Genomic DNA, 13,895 nt, shown 5'->3' with positions numbered 1-13,895 from the left:
CCTTAGCTCCCTTGTGTTCACTTATTTCCTTTCATGAGATTTATTTTTCTTCCACACATTTTTTTTCATAACATTTCAGATATGGCAATAAATATAGCAGATGATGTAGACATATTTTGATCAAATTTTGATAATATACCACTTTTAAAAAGGAGACAAACACTTATTTCCATTTCACACTTTTAAAATATATTTGAACTTATTGTCACTTCCTGAACAAACCACAGCTGCTCAGGGTGAAGCTGCTGATGTAAGTTCTCCTTAATTACATCACATCCCAGGCTCAGAAAATAGCAAAAATCAGCTGCAGTAACCATCTTTTAATCTGAGAAAGGTATCAAACAGACGCTTTTAGATACAACACAAAGATTTTATCAAATGTGCAGTAAATTGCCAAAATAATGCCATTTACTGTAAGACATCCATTTATATTGTTTATCAGCAAAATAAAAGTTGACTTAGGGGGAAGCGGTGCTTTAAGAAAAGATCCAGCACATCAGCTATTGTTTTAATCATTTAAAGCGGTGATTCCTGACCGGGGGTACGCGCACCCCTAGTGGTTTGCGATGCTTTGCAAGGGGTAGATGAAAATATTTTATTTATTAGGTAGAAAATAAAATAGGGCTGGGATCAGTTTTGCTTTGTGAGGACCCAACTGAAAAATTAGACAAGCTTTTATCAATTAAAAAGTACGTTTTTGCTGAATTGAGTTCATCAAAGCAAGGTAGAGGAACATCCTGGATAAAGAGAACATCGGAGCTCATTAAAGCAGCTCAGGCGTCTTGATGGAAAAAAAAAAGTTAAACTGATTTAAGTCAGTCAGACTTTGATTTTTGTTCTTTATTCTGTTCCCAATTCATAAATGTTTAATGTGATAATAAGGGAGTTATTTAGAGATGTAGTTATATAAATAAAGGTTTATAAATGGATTTTATTTAGTATTTATTTCAATTCCTTTCTATCTTCCAGGCAACATATTTATGTATGCTCAGGTTAAAAGATTTAGTAAAATAGTCTTTATTTTATATTAAGTTATTGTACGTTCCACTTTTGGACAATCACCTTTGATTTAAAGCATCATCAGGCTGTAAATACTTAAATTAATAAAGAAAAAAAAGTAATCTGAACATTTTATTTTACTGCTCATTTAATATTTTTTGACAAAATATGTACATTATGTATGAATATATAATCCTATAAACTTCGTATAGACAAGAAAACCTGATTCTTATCAACATCGATTTCTTACAGTGTGTTCAAGTCCAGGCAGTATGATTTAGCACTATCATCCTGTAAATTAAATCCAAAAGGTTGTAGAGACTCCTGCATGGGGTTTGCCTGCTCTGCCTGTGTATGGATGGGCTCTCTCTGGGTACTCCAGCTTCGAGTCTCGGCATTTGCCTGTTATAGACTGATGACCTGGACCGTGCCTTTAGGCCAGCGACCATTACCAAACTCTGCAGCCATATGAGGATTCAGCAGGCATAGAAAGCTTTTATTTTAGAATAAAAATACAAAAAGTGAAAAATGTGTACTGACCATCAAAATAGTCAACCTGCTATAAAACTGTAACCTTTTCACCGCTATTTATAACAGAACATAAAAGATGCAACACATCATAGGCATAGATTGACGTGGTATGTTGTATTTCAGTGTAACATTTCATTAAAACTAAAATAAGATCAATTAAGGGTGGAAAATGGGTCATTAAATGTAAAAGGCTTTAACTGAAGAGTAAAAGTCTTTAATTAAAAAGCCTTACACATCTTGACGCAGGCTGTGTTTAATGCTCGGAGTCATTAATAAGAGGATAGTTTGGGAAAGGGGATAACTCCTGCTGCTGTGTCGCAGTCACCAACTGCTTAGTTAAGAGCCTGATGGGGAGGGGGGGGGGCAAATGGTGGCACCACTGGAAGGGAGGAAGCGGAGGGGATGAGGCAGACATGAAAGTTGGCCTATTTCATGGTCAGGCTGCGGGACCGCCGAGGCCCTGAATGGCAATGCGTCTACTTTAATGTGACAGACAAGTCCCGGGGCTAAAAACCCCACGGAGCTGCAGCAGGCGAGCGGGCCCCAGGTAGGTGTGTGTAGTTGACGAGTGTGACACCTTCACCGTCCCGCTGCAGCCGCCGCACGCTCCGCTGCCTCGGTTTAGATGAACACCAAACAAACCCGCCTCTCATCCCGCCTGACGAAGCGTCCCCAGAACCTGTCCTCCTCAGCACTGTTGGGATCATGAATCTCCTTGTAGCCGCTCGCAGGGTTTTTTGCCCGATCAGTGTAAGCGCCAGACTTTGGGGACCCCCACCTGCCGTGGAGAGCTGTGGACGCGGCGGCAGACACATCCTCTCATCACGACGCTGTTTGCCCAATCAGGCGGAGACGGTGGAGTGTGTGTGGCAGCTTCAAAAGAGAGTGAGAGAGAGAGGAGTGAGCCTGGAGGTACCGCGCTGCCTTCCCACATGCACTCACAAATCAAGCGGCGCAGCTTTCCCTGATGCCTCCTGCACGCACAGGTGGAGCTATGTGAGCACTTGACCTCTCCATCTACCATTACTTTGGGCTGCAAAGTGCTGCGTTAAGCGCAACCTTTCTTCTATATTGGCCTATTAGGAGCCACAGGGCGCTCTGATGGAGGGAGCATCCCTATGCATGTGTGCGTCTCAGCATGTTGGCGAACATGAGCTGATCTATTGCAGTCCTGGGATGAGAAGGCCCAGGAGTTCATTAGGGCTGCAGCTCAGGAGAGCAGCCGCGGGGAGCGGCGCTGTAGCCAAGTGTTGCCAGGAGGCTGAGCTGTGCGTCCGGTGGGGAGGGTTGCTGTTGATGTCCATGGCATGTTTGCTAACAACCTGATTCCATCAAGTGGTGCAGAAAGCAGTGCAGCCAAATGCGAGAGCTGACCCTTCCCCCCCGCCCCTCCCTTTCCCATTTTTAACTACAGAGCGCATCAGTCAAAGGTAGACAGTTCAGTGAAGCATTTGTGGAGTGCAAATGATGCTAATATTCATGCATGTTTGTACGTTTGGGAGCAAGGAAAGATAACGAGAGACGCAGAAGCAAAAGAGCTTCATCTGACTATCTGCAGTTACGTTCGCTTCTATGCCCTTTATCTTGAGGGCGAAGATCTAAAATGCACTCTCAGTTTTCATCTCCATACTCCCACAACCCTTGTAAATGCATCTGAGGGGGGGAATACCACAAAACTCTTAAATACTCTTAAAGAGATATAAAAAAAACAGAGCTCGGGGCGTTCTGGTGGACATTGGAGAAAAGAAAATATGCACAAAATAAAGCTAAGAAAAATAAGTCAGAAAAGAATATTTTACATAAGGGTCCAGTGAACAAATCCTCTCCCCGAGTTCCCTTTTTGTGACAATGAAAACAATCCTCAGAGTGCTTGTGATTCATAATAGGTAGGTATTGCACAGACGCTACCCATATTTCATCATTTATTACACAGAAAAAAAAAAAAAAAAAAAAAAAAGGCTCACATGCAGGCTAAATAACGACAGACAGGAGACAAGCCAAAAGAGCTGGGCTCCATTCCAAACAGGCATTTAGCATTTTACCTTTGCCTAGCTACAGCTCTATACATAAAACAGGGAGTTGAAGCGTTTCTTCATTGCTGGGTCCTTCACGTTGACCTGGCCATATGGACACTGCAAGACAAAATAACTCAATTAAACGGAGCTGCCCTTTAATCACATGGGACATGCATGATAAAAACACCATGAAGAGCAGTGATGGGACAAACTAGATGGGACAAGGCACGGAGCTGCAGTCTGGAAGGAAGGATTGGTGTGAAGAGACAAAGCAGGATGGGATGGACCGCTGTCTCTGGGATCCATTATGATTAATGCTGCACATAGTTTGGGAAAACTATTCCAATACTAACTAGAAATCCACTTATTTCAACTCTTTGCATAGTCTATAGAGCTATACATTATGTACAATCTAATAATATATGTCCTCACCAAGAATGCTTTGAATGAAATGATCCAATCTATGCAAAGAAAGATACAGCCTAATATATTAAACGGCTAAACAATGGCCTAAATTTAAATCTGAGTTTATGATGCTACCTGCTAATACTTTTTCAATTTGATAAAATCCCACCATCCCAGATGTTCCAGAAATCACTCATTATATCAGTTTAACAGAATGAAAAACTCTACCAGACTTTTAAAAGTCTCCATGCTTTCTATGTGTTTTGCTTAAACAATACCTGCGTTTGTTTGTGTTTTTAGATTTACAGAAAGAAATCCTCTAACCACGGCAATCGGCTAATTTGGCTGATAAACGTCACACAGGTGTCCTGCTTGGTGAGCAATTCCCTGGCCTGTTAGGTTCACAATACATTTTAGGTTTCTGCCCATTTGGATCCATCAGGTCGACATTAAAAGCAAAAATCCCAACAAACCCAACAGAAGTCTGACTGTAGGGAGACAAAAGGCTGATTTAAGGAGAATGAAATCGTTGGGTTTCTAAGAAGAGCTTTTCACAATCAACCATTGTCACTCAGGTTTGTCCAGTTTAACATTTTTTACTTCAAAAAACACCAAAATGATGGTAAACCAGCCCAGTTCTGTCATCTTTTGATCTTTCATTAGCTTTAAACTTGCCTCTTAAAATTTCATTTTTTTTTTGTTTAAAATCCTTTAATTTCTTTACTATTGCTATTTGATGTATTTTGTGCTTTCGTTTAATTCAATTCGCTGCTCTGTTCATTCTCTGTTCTTCCCGTAAAGATTAGGAAAAAAAAAGTATGACTGACACCTTATAAATAAACCTCCCTTCCCTTGAAGAGCTTTTTAAATGTCCACTGACATTTTTCTTCTGCCCGTTCCGGGACCTGAGCTCAAAAATTATTAAGACAAATAAGTCAGAAGGTTTAATCAAAAATGACTTCTACAACAGCTGATGCTGAGAGATTTGGATAAAATATATAAGAATAGGAAGCATTTTTTCATCTTGATTGTACATTTCAATAGTATTACACTTATGTGTTTTTCATAATGGAAGGTGACCTTGCATTATTACTATTATCATTCATATTGATTTCTCAACCTAAATGTTAAGTTTAATTTCGGTAAATTAGGAAAATCAAGGACTTTAGTTATTTTAGTAAGTAGTTTTAAAAACTGAAATTTAATGTTTTATTTATTCAAAACTTCTGGTAACTTTTAAGATTTTAATTAATACTTAATGGGAACAAAACATTCTGTTTCCTAAATAACTAAAAAGCAAAAATCAATACAATAATTAGAATAATTAGGAAAGTTTGATTTCAGAAATCCCAATAAAACTCTCCACTAAAAATGTAAGCCACAAAATTTATTGCTAATGAAGATACATTTTCAAAGAGTAATCAAAGCATAGAGGTGGAAAGTTTAGTGGAAAGAAAATTTTAGAATAACAAAAATTCAATTATGGTAGGATGACTACAACCTTAAGAGAATAGTGAATCAAAGCCTGTTTAGAGTTTGGCCACTTCAGTGATACCGTGGTCATTAAACCAGGACTTGGTGCTTTTGTAGAGTTTCTTTTTTAAAAATAAAACTCCAATCTTTACATAACTTTTTAGCAAAGAGAAGAATGAGGCACTTTAAGCTTCACCAGATCTGATGCCAGACAAACTGATAAAGGAGATCGTTCTTCCAGCAGCTATTAACATCTACAATAGATTCACTTATTTAGTCATAATAACATTTAATTATATACATATTTTTGAATTCAATTAAATTTGCAAATGAAATGAGGAATGTTACAAGAAACTTTTAGTCTTAAAGGAACATTCCACTCCTTTATTCCCTTATGCGACCATTACAACACATCTCCAACATCCGTCTGTTGAAACTTTGACCTCAGTCCAGGCCTTGTGAATCTCCTTCAAACAGCCTTTTCTGCCAAACGTTTTCCCTCCACTTAACTTTCCATTGAAACCCTTGGATTAATCACTTTGAACATTCTTTAGCAATACCTATTGTAGCTTATCCTCCTTGTAGACAGTATTAATGATTATTGAGAACTCATTTAGTCTTCCCCATTGCTGTTCAGACTCAGAGCTAAAGGATTTAGAGAACAAAACATTTAGCTGGAATGTAATGAATATCAAATTTGTATTTTATTAGTAAAAAGCTATAACTAATGAAGTATATCTATATCTATGAAGTATAATATGAAGTATACCTATACCTAGAGCTAGATATTATCTAACTCTGCCTTTAGCTAAGTTAGCTAAATAGATAAAACAATTTCTCCATATGTGTACTAAATCTACATGGTTATCAACAACATGAATTATAGACCATTTTTATTCAATTATTTATCACTTATTGACATCCCTAAAGTTAACAATTGATCGAAAAAAAGCATAAAAGACGAAAGGAAGAGGGGAAAAACAAACAAACAAAAAAATAATCAAAGCAAAACAGCTGAGGCTGGATAAAGGGAACTAAATGTGTACAAGGATAACTGTAAACCAAAGGACGACACATAAAAAAAAAAGACAGAGACAAAGGAGCTCACGTGTCTGCAGGCGCTGCCGCAGCATTTCCCTCTCTGAAGGTGGGCATACTCTGTGAACACCTTATACCCACTGGAAGGATCCACATACATCTGCTTCTTTGCCTGAACATAATGAAGATATTATTATTTAATTAGCATGACAAACAAGCATGCATGCTGGTGTGTGACCCCTGCATACATAACTATATGGAGTACATTTAATTACACAAAGATAAACACAGTAAGTGAGCAGACTAAAGGCACTGATCCTGGATATGAGCGTTTACACACTAACAGATTGGCTCAGGTCAAGGTAAAAAGGGAAAGGCTGACCTCTGCGTATAAAAACAGATGTAAAACAGTCTAATTCTCATGATGCAGCTAATTACTTTGTGGAATCCTTTTAAGCGACTCTGGAGGTGAACGATTAATCAGCTGTGATTCCCTCTTAAATAGGCAGTTTATTCAGACTAGTTGGTTCCTGAGCCGCCATGCCGACACCTTTGGCAGGACAAACACACTGAACTTCTCTGCCGTGCTCTGGGAAGTTAGAAAACGTCATCTCTCAGTCTGTTTCAAACTGAGGGCGCACTAGTTGGTGAGCTTTGACAGCTCACAAAAGCAAAAAAAGCCTCAGGCCTTTTGGTGACACGGCCTGTCATTTCACATGGCGGTGCAGGGCCCCATAGTGAGGCTGGCATAGCCGTCCCCCCCCACGGTATTGTGCTTTTCCCACCCAGGTCCTACCACTCTCCTCAGGTCGCGGCCAACTTGCCTCAACTTCATGCTCACTCCGAAGCACAATATTTACAGCAGAGAAGCCTAAAGGCACGCAGACGACACCTTAGCACCGCTGTCAGCAGGGCAGAGCTCAGCGCCTCAGTTTGATGGAGGAGCGAGTCAAAGCTGGTGAATATGAGACACCTGACTAAAACATTTACTGCCACTAGGTGGGTTGACCACATTATAGAATCAATAAACCAATTCATTGTTTTTTGTTCTGGAAAAAAAATGGAAACCATGGAAATAAAGCTTAGAAAATAGATATCATTCAGATATATGGCTTAGAAAGAGTTTTACCTCTAGAATCTGAAAAGTGTGGCCTGCATTTGCATTCAAACTCTGAATAAAAGTTTTTCACATATTTATGCTTCATCAGCGCTTCGTCTGTTTTAGCTCATTATTTCTCTCACTTTAAACATTTCCAAAATGTTGCCTATTCCACTTGAAAAAAACAGCTAAGTATTTACTTTTTATTATGTACTTTTTCAAGCACTTTTATATCATTAAGTCCTTCATTTATTTCTGTATGTATTTTTAATTAAGGCAGGATTGGTCCTCCATACATGATAAGTTACACTTTGGAATCGGTTTGACAAATAAGGAAATCTTTGAGCACACCAGCATCAAATTGGGCAGGATGTCAAAGCGGACTCAGGTTGCTGATTGGTTGTGCTGGTTGGCCGTTATACGCTGGTTGGAGCAATGGCGTAACGACACAAACAATAGGCCCGTAAGCAACATTATCTGGATGGGCCTCAAATGAAGTACAACATCCCCTTATTTGCTTTTTCTTTTCTCCTTAAACCATTTAAGTATCTCATTTTGGTATCCATCGTTGCTAAAACATTGTATGCAACGGTTATGGTTTTAATCTACGCTCTGGATTACCCATAATTCCAAGTCGTATTGTAAAAAATAAAATACTATACACAGTTATTAACATAGTAATTAAAGTTATCACTGTCTGCTTTGCTGTTGGTGTTGTATTTAAACGGCTCACCATCATGGTGAAATCTGCCATGTGTTGGGGTATAAATAAGGTCAGATGATCAAATATCAGATGGGTTTCAGAAGAAATTTTCGCACCATTACGTCTGCAAAGAGACGTCCTAATCCACAATTGCGTAGGGGGCCAACCAAGTGTCAGTTACGCGGTCCCTAAGAGATCGGGGGCCCCTGAGCAACTGCAGTCTCTGCTTACCAATAGTTAGATTGAAGCTTTTATTTATTTTTTTATTTTTTTTTTCAATACAATTTTATTTTTTCTGCAAAGAAAATTATAGAGCAACCATATTGTACTATAGGTATTCTTAAAATCCTTTTTTTACAGATATTTTCAACAGGTGTAAATTCAGATGTTTACCAGTCAAGTAAATGTCCTCGTTTTGTGCAAAACAAGAAACAGTAAGGAAGAAAGACAAGAAAAAAATAAAATAAAACAGTACATCTATTAAATAAAAGTAAACACTAGGGGGAAACAGCTTTCTAAACAAGAAGAATAAAAAGGACAAAGGCTTCTCGAGTTTTGATTGCTTACTTATTTTCTGATAATTGTTTGGTGTCAATGTATTGTTTGAGTTCATGCTTAAAAGCAGTAATGCATGGTTTGGAGCCTCTATATTTACATTTATGTATAAAGAACCTGGCCATAATAATAATCAAGTCAATTACATATACCTTATTTGATCTCTTTGGTTGAACCCTGCAATTTCCCTTAATGCCGAATAGTAGAGTCTTCCAAAACAAAAGAAAATCTTTGTCCATTTTTTCTTTTTTTTTGTTTTTTTTAAGCGTTTCTGGATAAAGACTTTGGTAGGATAAATGTTCTAGATTATCTTAAATGAGATTTCTTAAGTTTTGTTATTTATCAAATATCGATTTGGAAGCAGCCAGATTTCTTTCCAGTTGATGTAATCCAAGAATCTTCCCCAGTGTGAGATGGCATAAGGTATCGCTTTAATGTTCATTTGAAAAAAGGCTCTTTTTTTCTATTATTTTTTATTTATTTTTTTGGGAAACAACAAGACATATAGAAGAATCCACTGGTGTTAAGTAGGACAATTGAGAAATGTTTAATTTGGGACAGCTTGAAGCTTTTTTTCTGAAACGGGTTGCGTGATGACGACGTCATTCACGTTATATTTTACCTTAATTCTCATAATATAACGACTAAAATTCTCGTAATGTTCCAACTTTATTCTCGAAAAACAAAAACAATAGCCTGGCCCTAATACTCTGTCATATAATACTGACCAACACTAAGGATGTTTTATTAATAAACCATGGTGCTAACTTAGATATGATGAGCAACACTGCATGAATGAAAAGTTAGAAGGCTGTTTGTGATGTGATGCATGAAGTGTTGGTACCTCACACGCCTCCCTGTGGGCTCTGTGGATGCTCCTCTCCTCCTCTGTCAGCCTCAGCTGACTCCTCTCCTCTGAGGACATCTGGACCCTTAGTTTATGAAACCGGACCAGGAGCAGAACCGACCTGCCCATAAAAGCTTTGCTCTGGAAATTTCTGTTAAACATGCTCGACTAAAAGACGCGGTTTCTGTCATTTAGAGACGCTGTGAATAGATAAGTGATAAAGCTTGTCTTTGCAGCATGTTTTTAACTTTCTGCCTCCTTCTTTCAGTTTTCCCTGTTCCGGATTTTACTTCCTGATCTTCCTCTTTTTCATTTGTTACATGTGACTTTCTGGTGCATGAAAAACAGCGCCTCTGGTGTTTAACAGCTGCTACTGCGGGCCCAGTTTCATTCAATGTTGAATGGAAGATGTTACTATAATGATTTATCATTGAAGATGTGTGAGTTTATTATACCTTGGCATTGGCTGCCTGTCGGAAGTGATGTTTTCCACAATAGTTAATCTAATTAAAACAGTTCCTCTGTCTGCACATACAGTTATAATCTTCACTCTCATTTCAAAGATTTGGGAATGGAATGAGAGCGGTGTGCTTCAGCTAAGAACAAAGTGTAATATTTTGATAAGGCTGGAGCCGTGGATGTCTAATCAACTGCTAACATGTATGATGTAAAATAAGATGATGTGGCAGACTGGAGATGTATAAAATGCCTTTTTTTTATTATGTTTATTTTATTTATTTATTTTTTGTATTTTTTTATTTTATTATTTTATATATAAAAATAAACAAAGAAAGAAAAGAAAAAACGCCTTTTTAACTGTTAATCATGCCCAATTCCTGAGAGGTGAGCCAGGAGGAGAGCAGCTTCCATTCTGTAAACTCTAAACAATTTCTATCAGAAACTGTTGCATGTCTCCTGGTTATTTAATACATATAAGTTATGAAGTGTTATTTAAAGAGTTTGTCCCGAGTGATCTCCTTTTAGGGAAAAGAACCAGAGAGAAAGAGCATCAAGATGCATAGCCTTGATGCTCTATCGTTAACAAAGGGAAGGAGGACACTACAGGTGATCCATTTCATCATTTAGTTCAAAAGTGATGAATATTATAGATGCTTTACATTTCCAGTAATATGTTGTTGTTGTTTTTTTGTGATTACAGCAAATGAAAAGTTCAAATGTTACAGTGCAGATAAATTATGATATAACCACATAATCAGCTGATATCACAGCTGTCAAGCGGTCATTGTCACCTACTGCCTCAAAAGGCTGGTTTTTTACAAAATGTATCTGCATATTTATTTGAAAGTTGGGTGGAAGGAAGAAGTGTGGTAAAAAAAAAAAAGGTAGCAGTAGTAGAAATATATTTGATAGGATTTAGGAGTAAAGACAGTTGGAGATGATTCGCAAAGCTTGGAGCTCAGCAACGTGGGCTTATTGATAAGTATTTCCAATCCTTTTAATGGTCATTTCTTTTATCTGCTGATTTGACAGATTGCAGACAGTCACTGACAACTAGCACTAGACGTAAAAATGATGCTACAGAATAAGCTGGCTGTTTAAAATGATCCCAGAAATATTAAAAGAAAGTTAAATGAAAGGGGAAATGGCTTACAGATTTCTGTTGGAGTGTGTGTTTGGGGGAGTTGCAAGTTTTTCATCCTAAACAGATTCTTTACAAATGAATCTGGCCTAATGAGAGAAATGTTTTTTCTCAATTGTCCGAAGCTATTTTTTTATGATCAAATAATTTTTGAAAGTCAAATTCTTTAAGTCTGAAATAGAAGATTAAAGTCCCTGCATCCAGAATGGTTTTGGTAAGAATTACATTTTTTCCATCAGCCATGATGTTGTTGCCTGTCATTTGTTTCTGCAATACTTTTTCCTTCCACTCAGTTTTCTCTTAACATGCTTCATTCAGCATTCTGTGACTGGTTCATTTCTTTTTGACAACTTCTTTTGGTTTATTCCAGCAGTTAGAGGTTGTGTGCTGAGATGTCTTCCTTTTGATCCCTGTATAGCCCTAATAACAGGGCATTTCTGTATCTAAGATTATTTGTAATTAGTTTGTGTACAAATGATCATTCTATGTGCAATCACTTTATAATACATGAGTTCTTTTTTATTATTACATTATTTACAAAAAAAAAACTTTTTATAATATGATTTATTGAGCTGCAACTTATAGTAAGATTTTATATGACAGTGGTTTTTATTATAATCTTAAAAGCTGATATACCACAGAAAAAGAATATATTCAGAAATATTATTAATTATTATTTATGTTATTCTTCATAACAGGCTTTAAAATGAAATAAAGCATTCATGCAGTTTTGTTGCATTAATATGTCCAGCAGTTGGTTGTTTTCAAATGTATTTTTAGGAGCTCTGCTTGTATCTTAACACTATGATCTAATTTCCCCATTATATGCTCAGAAGCACTATAACAGTGTCTTAAAAGAGAATCATGTATTTTCCAGGTAATGCTTTGAAAACGATAGTTTCTAACAAAGAAACAGCTTCTGTAAAACCTGCTGAAAGAGTTTTTTTCACAGCACTTTAATGCTTGGAACACTTTGTCAGTCCCACCGCCATGTCAGTGCAGTGAGGTTAAACTCCAATCCTTAACAAAGCTTCATTGACTTTGCTTTCCCACACCACAAAGATGCATCTTCTCTCTGTAAAACACTTGGACTTGGCCGGTTGATGAGTGGACGTTAATGAGTCCTTTCAAGGTTACCCACCGCTGTAAGCCATAGCTGATTATGTGTGTGCTCAGAACTATGGATAATGAATCCTGACAAGTGCCTTTTGACTGACATTGTGCAGTCAGTTCACCCTCAGACAATTTAAACACCGCAGATAAAAACTGAATTTGCATGTACATTATTTAGCATGCTTCATATTACAAAGAGGGAGATTTATATCATCATAAACGCTTTGCAGCCCACATTAACATCATATGTCAAAAAACAACCAGAAAAGTAACTGACGACGTGAAATGATGACATGTTTTTTTACATGTTTTAATTGCTTTATACTTTTAAATTCAGAATTAACATATCACAGTGTGAGGACATTTTCCCAGGTTTGCTTTTGTTAAAAACTAGATTAGCCGTTACAGTATATTTATTTGAAAATGCAATTAGGTGAACAGTTCACGCCTGATGTTGGTTAAATGTTTTTAAACTAGTTTTTAATGGCTGCCCTTTACTCCAGCGATCAAAGAAACACGGAATTACCCTATTGTCTAATAAATTCCCCCAGGTATCATTAATTTCCTAAAAAAATAGTTTCTCTTCCAGTTTATTTCTTTTTACCAGTTCCTCGTAATATAAAGAACAAACATTTGATTTCTGTTTGCTTTTCGGGTTGTTCCTTTCTTTTAACTTTATATTACCATCTGAAACAGCCAGTCCCAGTCTGCTGCCACTCAGTCAACTTTCAGCCTGCTGAATAAATCTGGTTCACATTGTTGAAGAGTTAGCAGTAAAATTTATTTATTTTTTATTTTTTTATTTTATTAAATTTAGCAATATTTCTTTTTGGAAATTGAACTGAAAAACTCATTATTTTCAGAGGCAAAAAAAGACGTGTAACTGCAACATGCAACATTTTGCCTATGCCACAACATACATTTGATCTCTCATGATACTTTATAATACAAGCCAATCAAACTAAGACACAATTTGTATTAAATCAGTTTTAATCCAACTAGTTTGTGCGATTCAAATTCGGTAGAAAAAAATAATTGCTTCAATTTAGGGAATCCCATTTTACCAAACCAAACCATCAGTTCTGCAGTAATCCTTCATCCAGAGATAGCATGTGGTAACAAGGACTAGCTGATCAGGACCATCAGTTAAAAACTGTCATGATCTTGGCGCTGACGGCTGGCTTAATTGCTCATTCCATTCACCTGTCCAACTTTGCCCGGTTGCTCATTACCACTTTTCTGATCATCCTTCTTCTGCTCTATTTAATGTTCTTTCATCCAGCTATTGGGGGCCAGATTATCTTGTTGTCATTCTCAGGGGCCAGTGGAGAGAGGGTTTTAAGCATACCATAGTGGTTCTAATTTCCTGATCCTGATCTGATTTGTCCCTCATCCACTGAACTGGCCTGTTCCCACCTGAACGTTCTGCCTGAACTCTTTGTGGATTCCTGGAACCCTGAAACAGCCTGTTCCTGTTCTGATCTGTTTCCCTAACCTGGCTCAGACTCCTGCATGTT

The 13,895-nt window shown here is 37.4% G+C and overlaps 1 protein-coding gene across 1 annotated transcript; it reads right to left on the bottom strand.

Annotated features, from left to right (window-relative positions):
- Positions 1–966: 966 nt before the first annotated feature.
- Positions 967–9,961, bottom strand: LOC107093043 (chromosome unknown open reading frame, human C1orf53). The gene is made up of 4 exons (XM_015387857.1): positions 9,663–9,961; positions 6,532–6,633; positions 3,573–3,662; positions 967–2,403 (listed from the first exon to the last, which is right to left on the bottom strand). Exons 1-3 carry the CDS (start codon positions 9,825–9,827, stop codon positions 3,591–3,593), a joined length of 339 nt encoding a protein of 112 aa, XP_015243343.1. The 5' UTR covers positions 9,828–9,961; the 3' UTR covers positions 967–2,403; positions 3,573–3,590.
- Positions 9,962–13,895: the final 3,934 nt, after the last annotated feature.

Source organism: Cyprinodon variegatus, unplaced genomic scaffold (assembly GCF_000732505.1).
Source record: "Cyprinodon variegatus isolate N-32 unplaced genomic scaffold, C_variegatus-1.0 Scaffold405, whole genome shotgun sequence".
Taxonomy (NCBI): Eukaryota; Metazoa; Chordata; class Actinopteri; order Cyprinodontiformes; family Cyprinodontidae; genus Cyprinodon; species Cyprinodon variegatus.
This window is presented reverse-complemented; position numbering and strand designations above follow the sequence as displayed.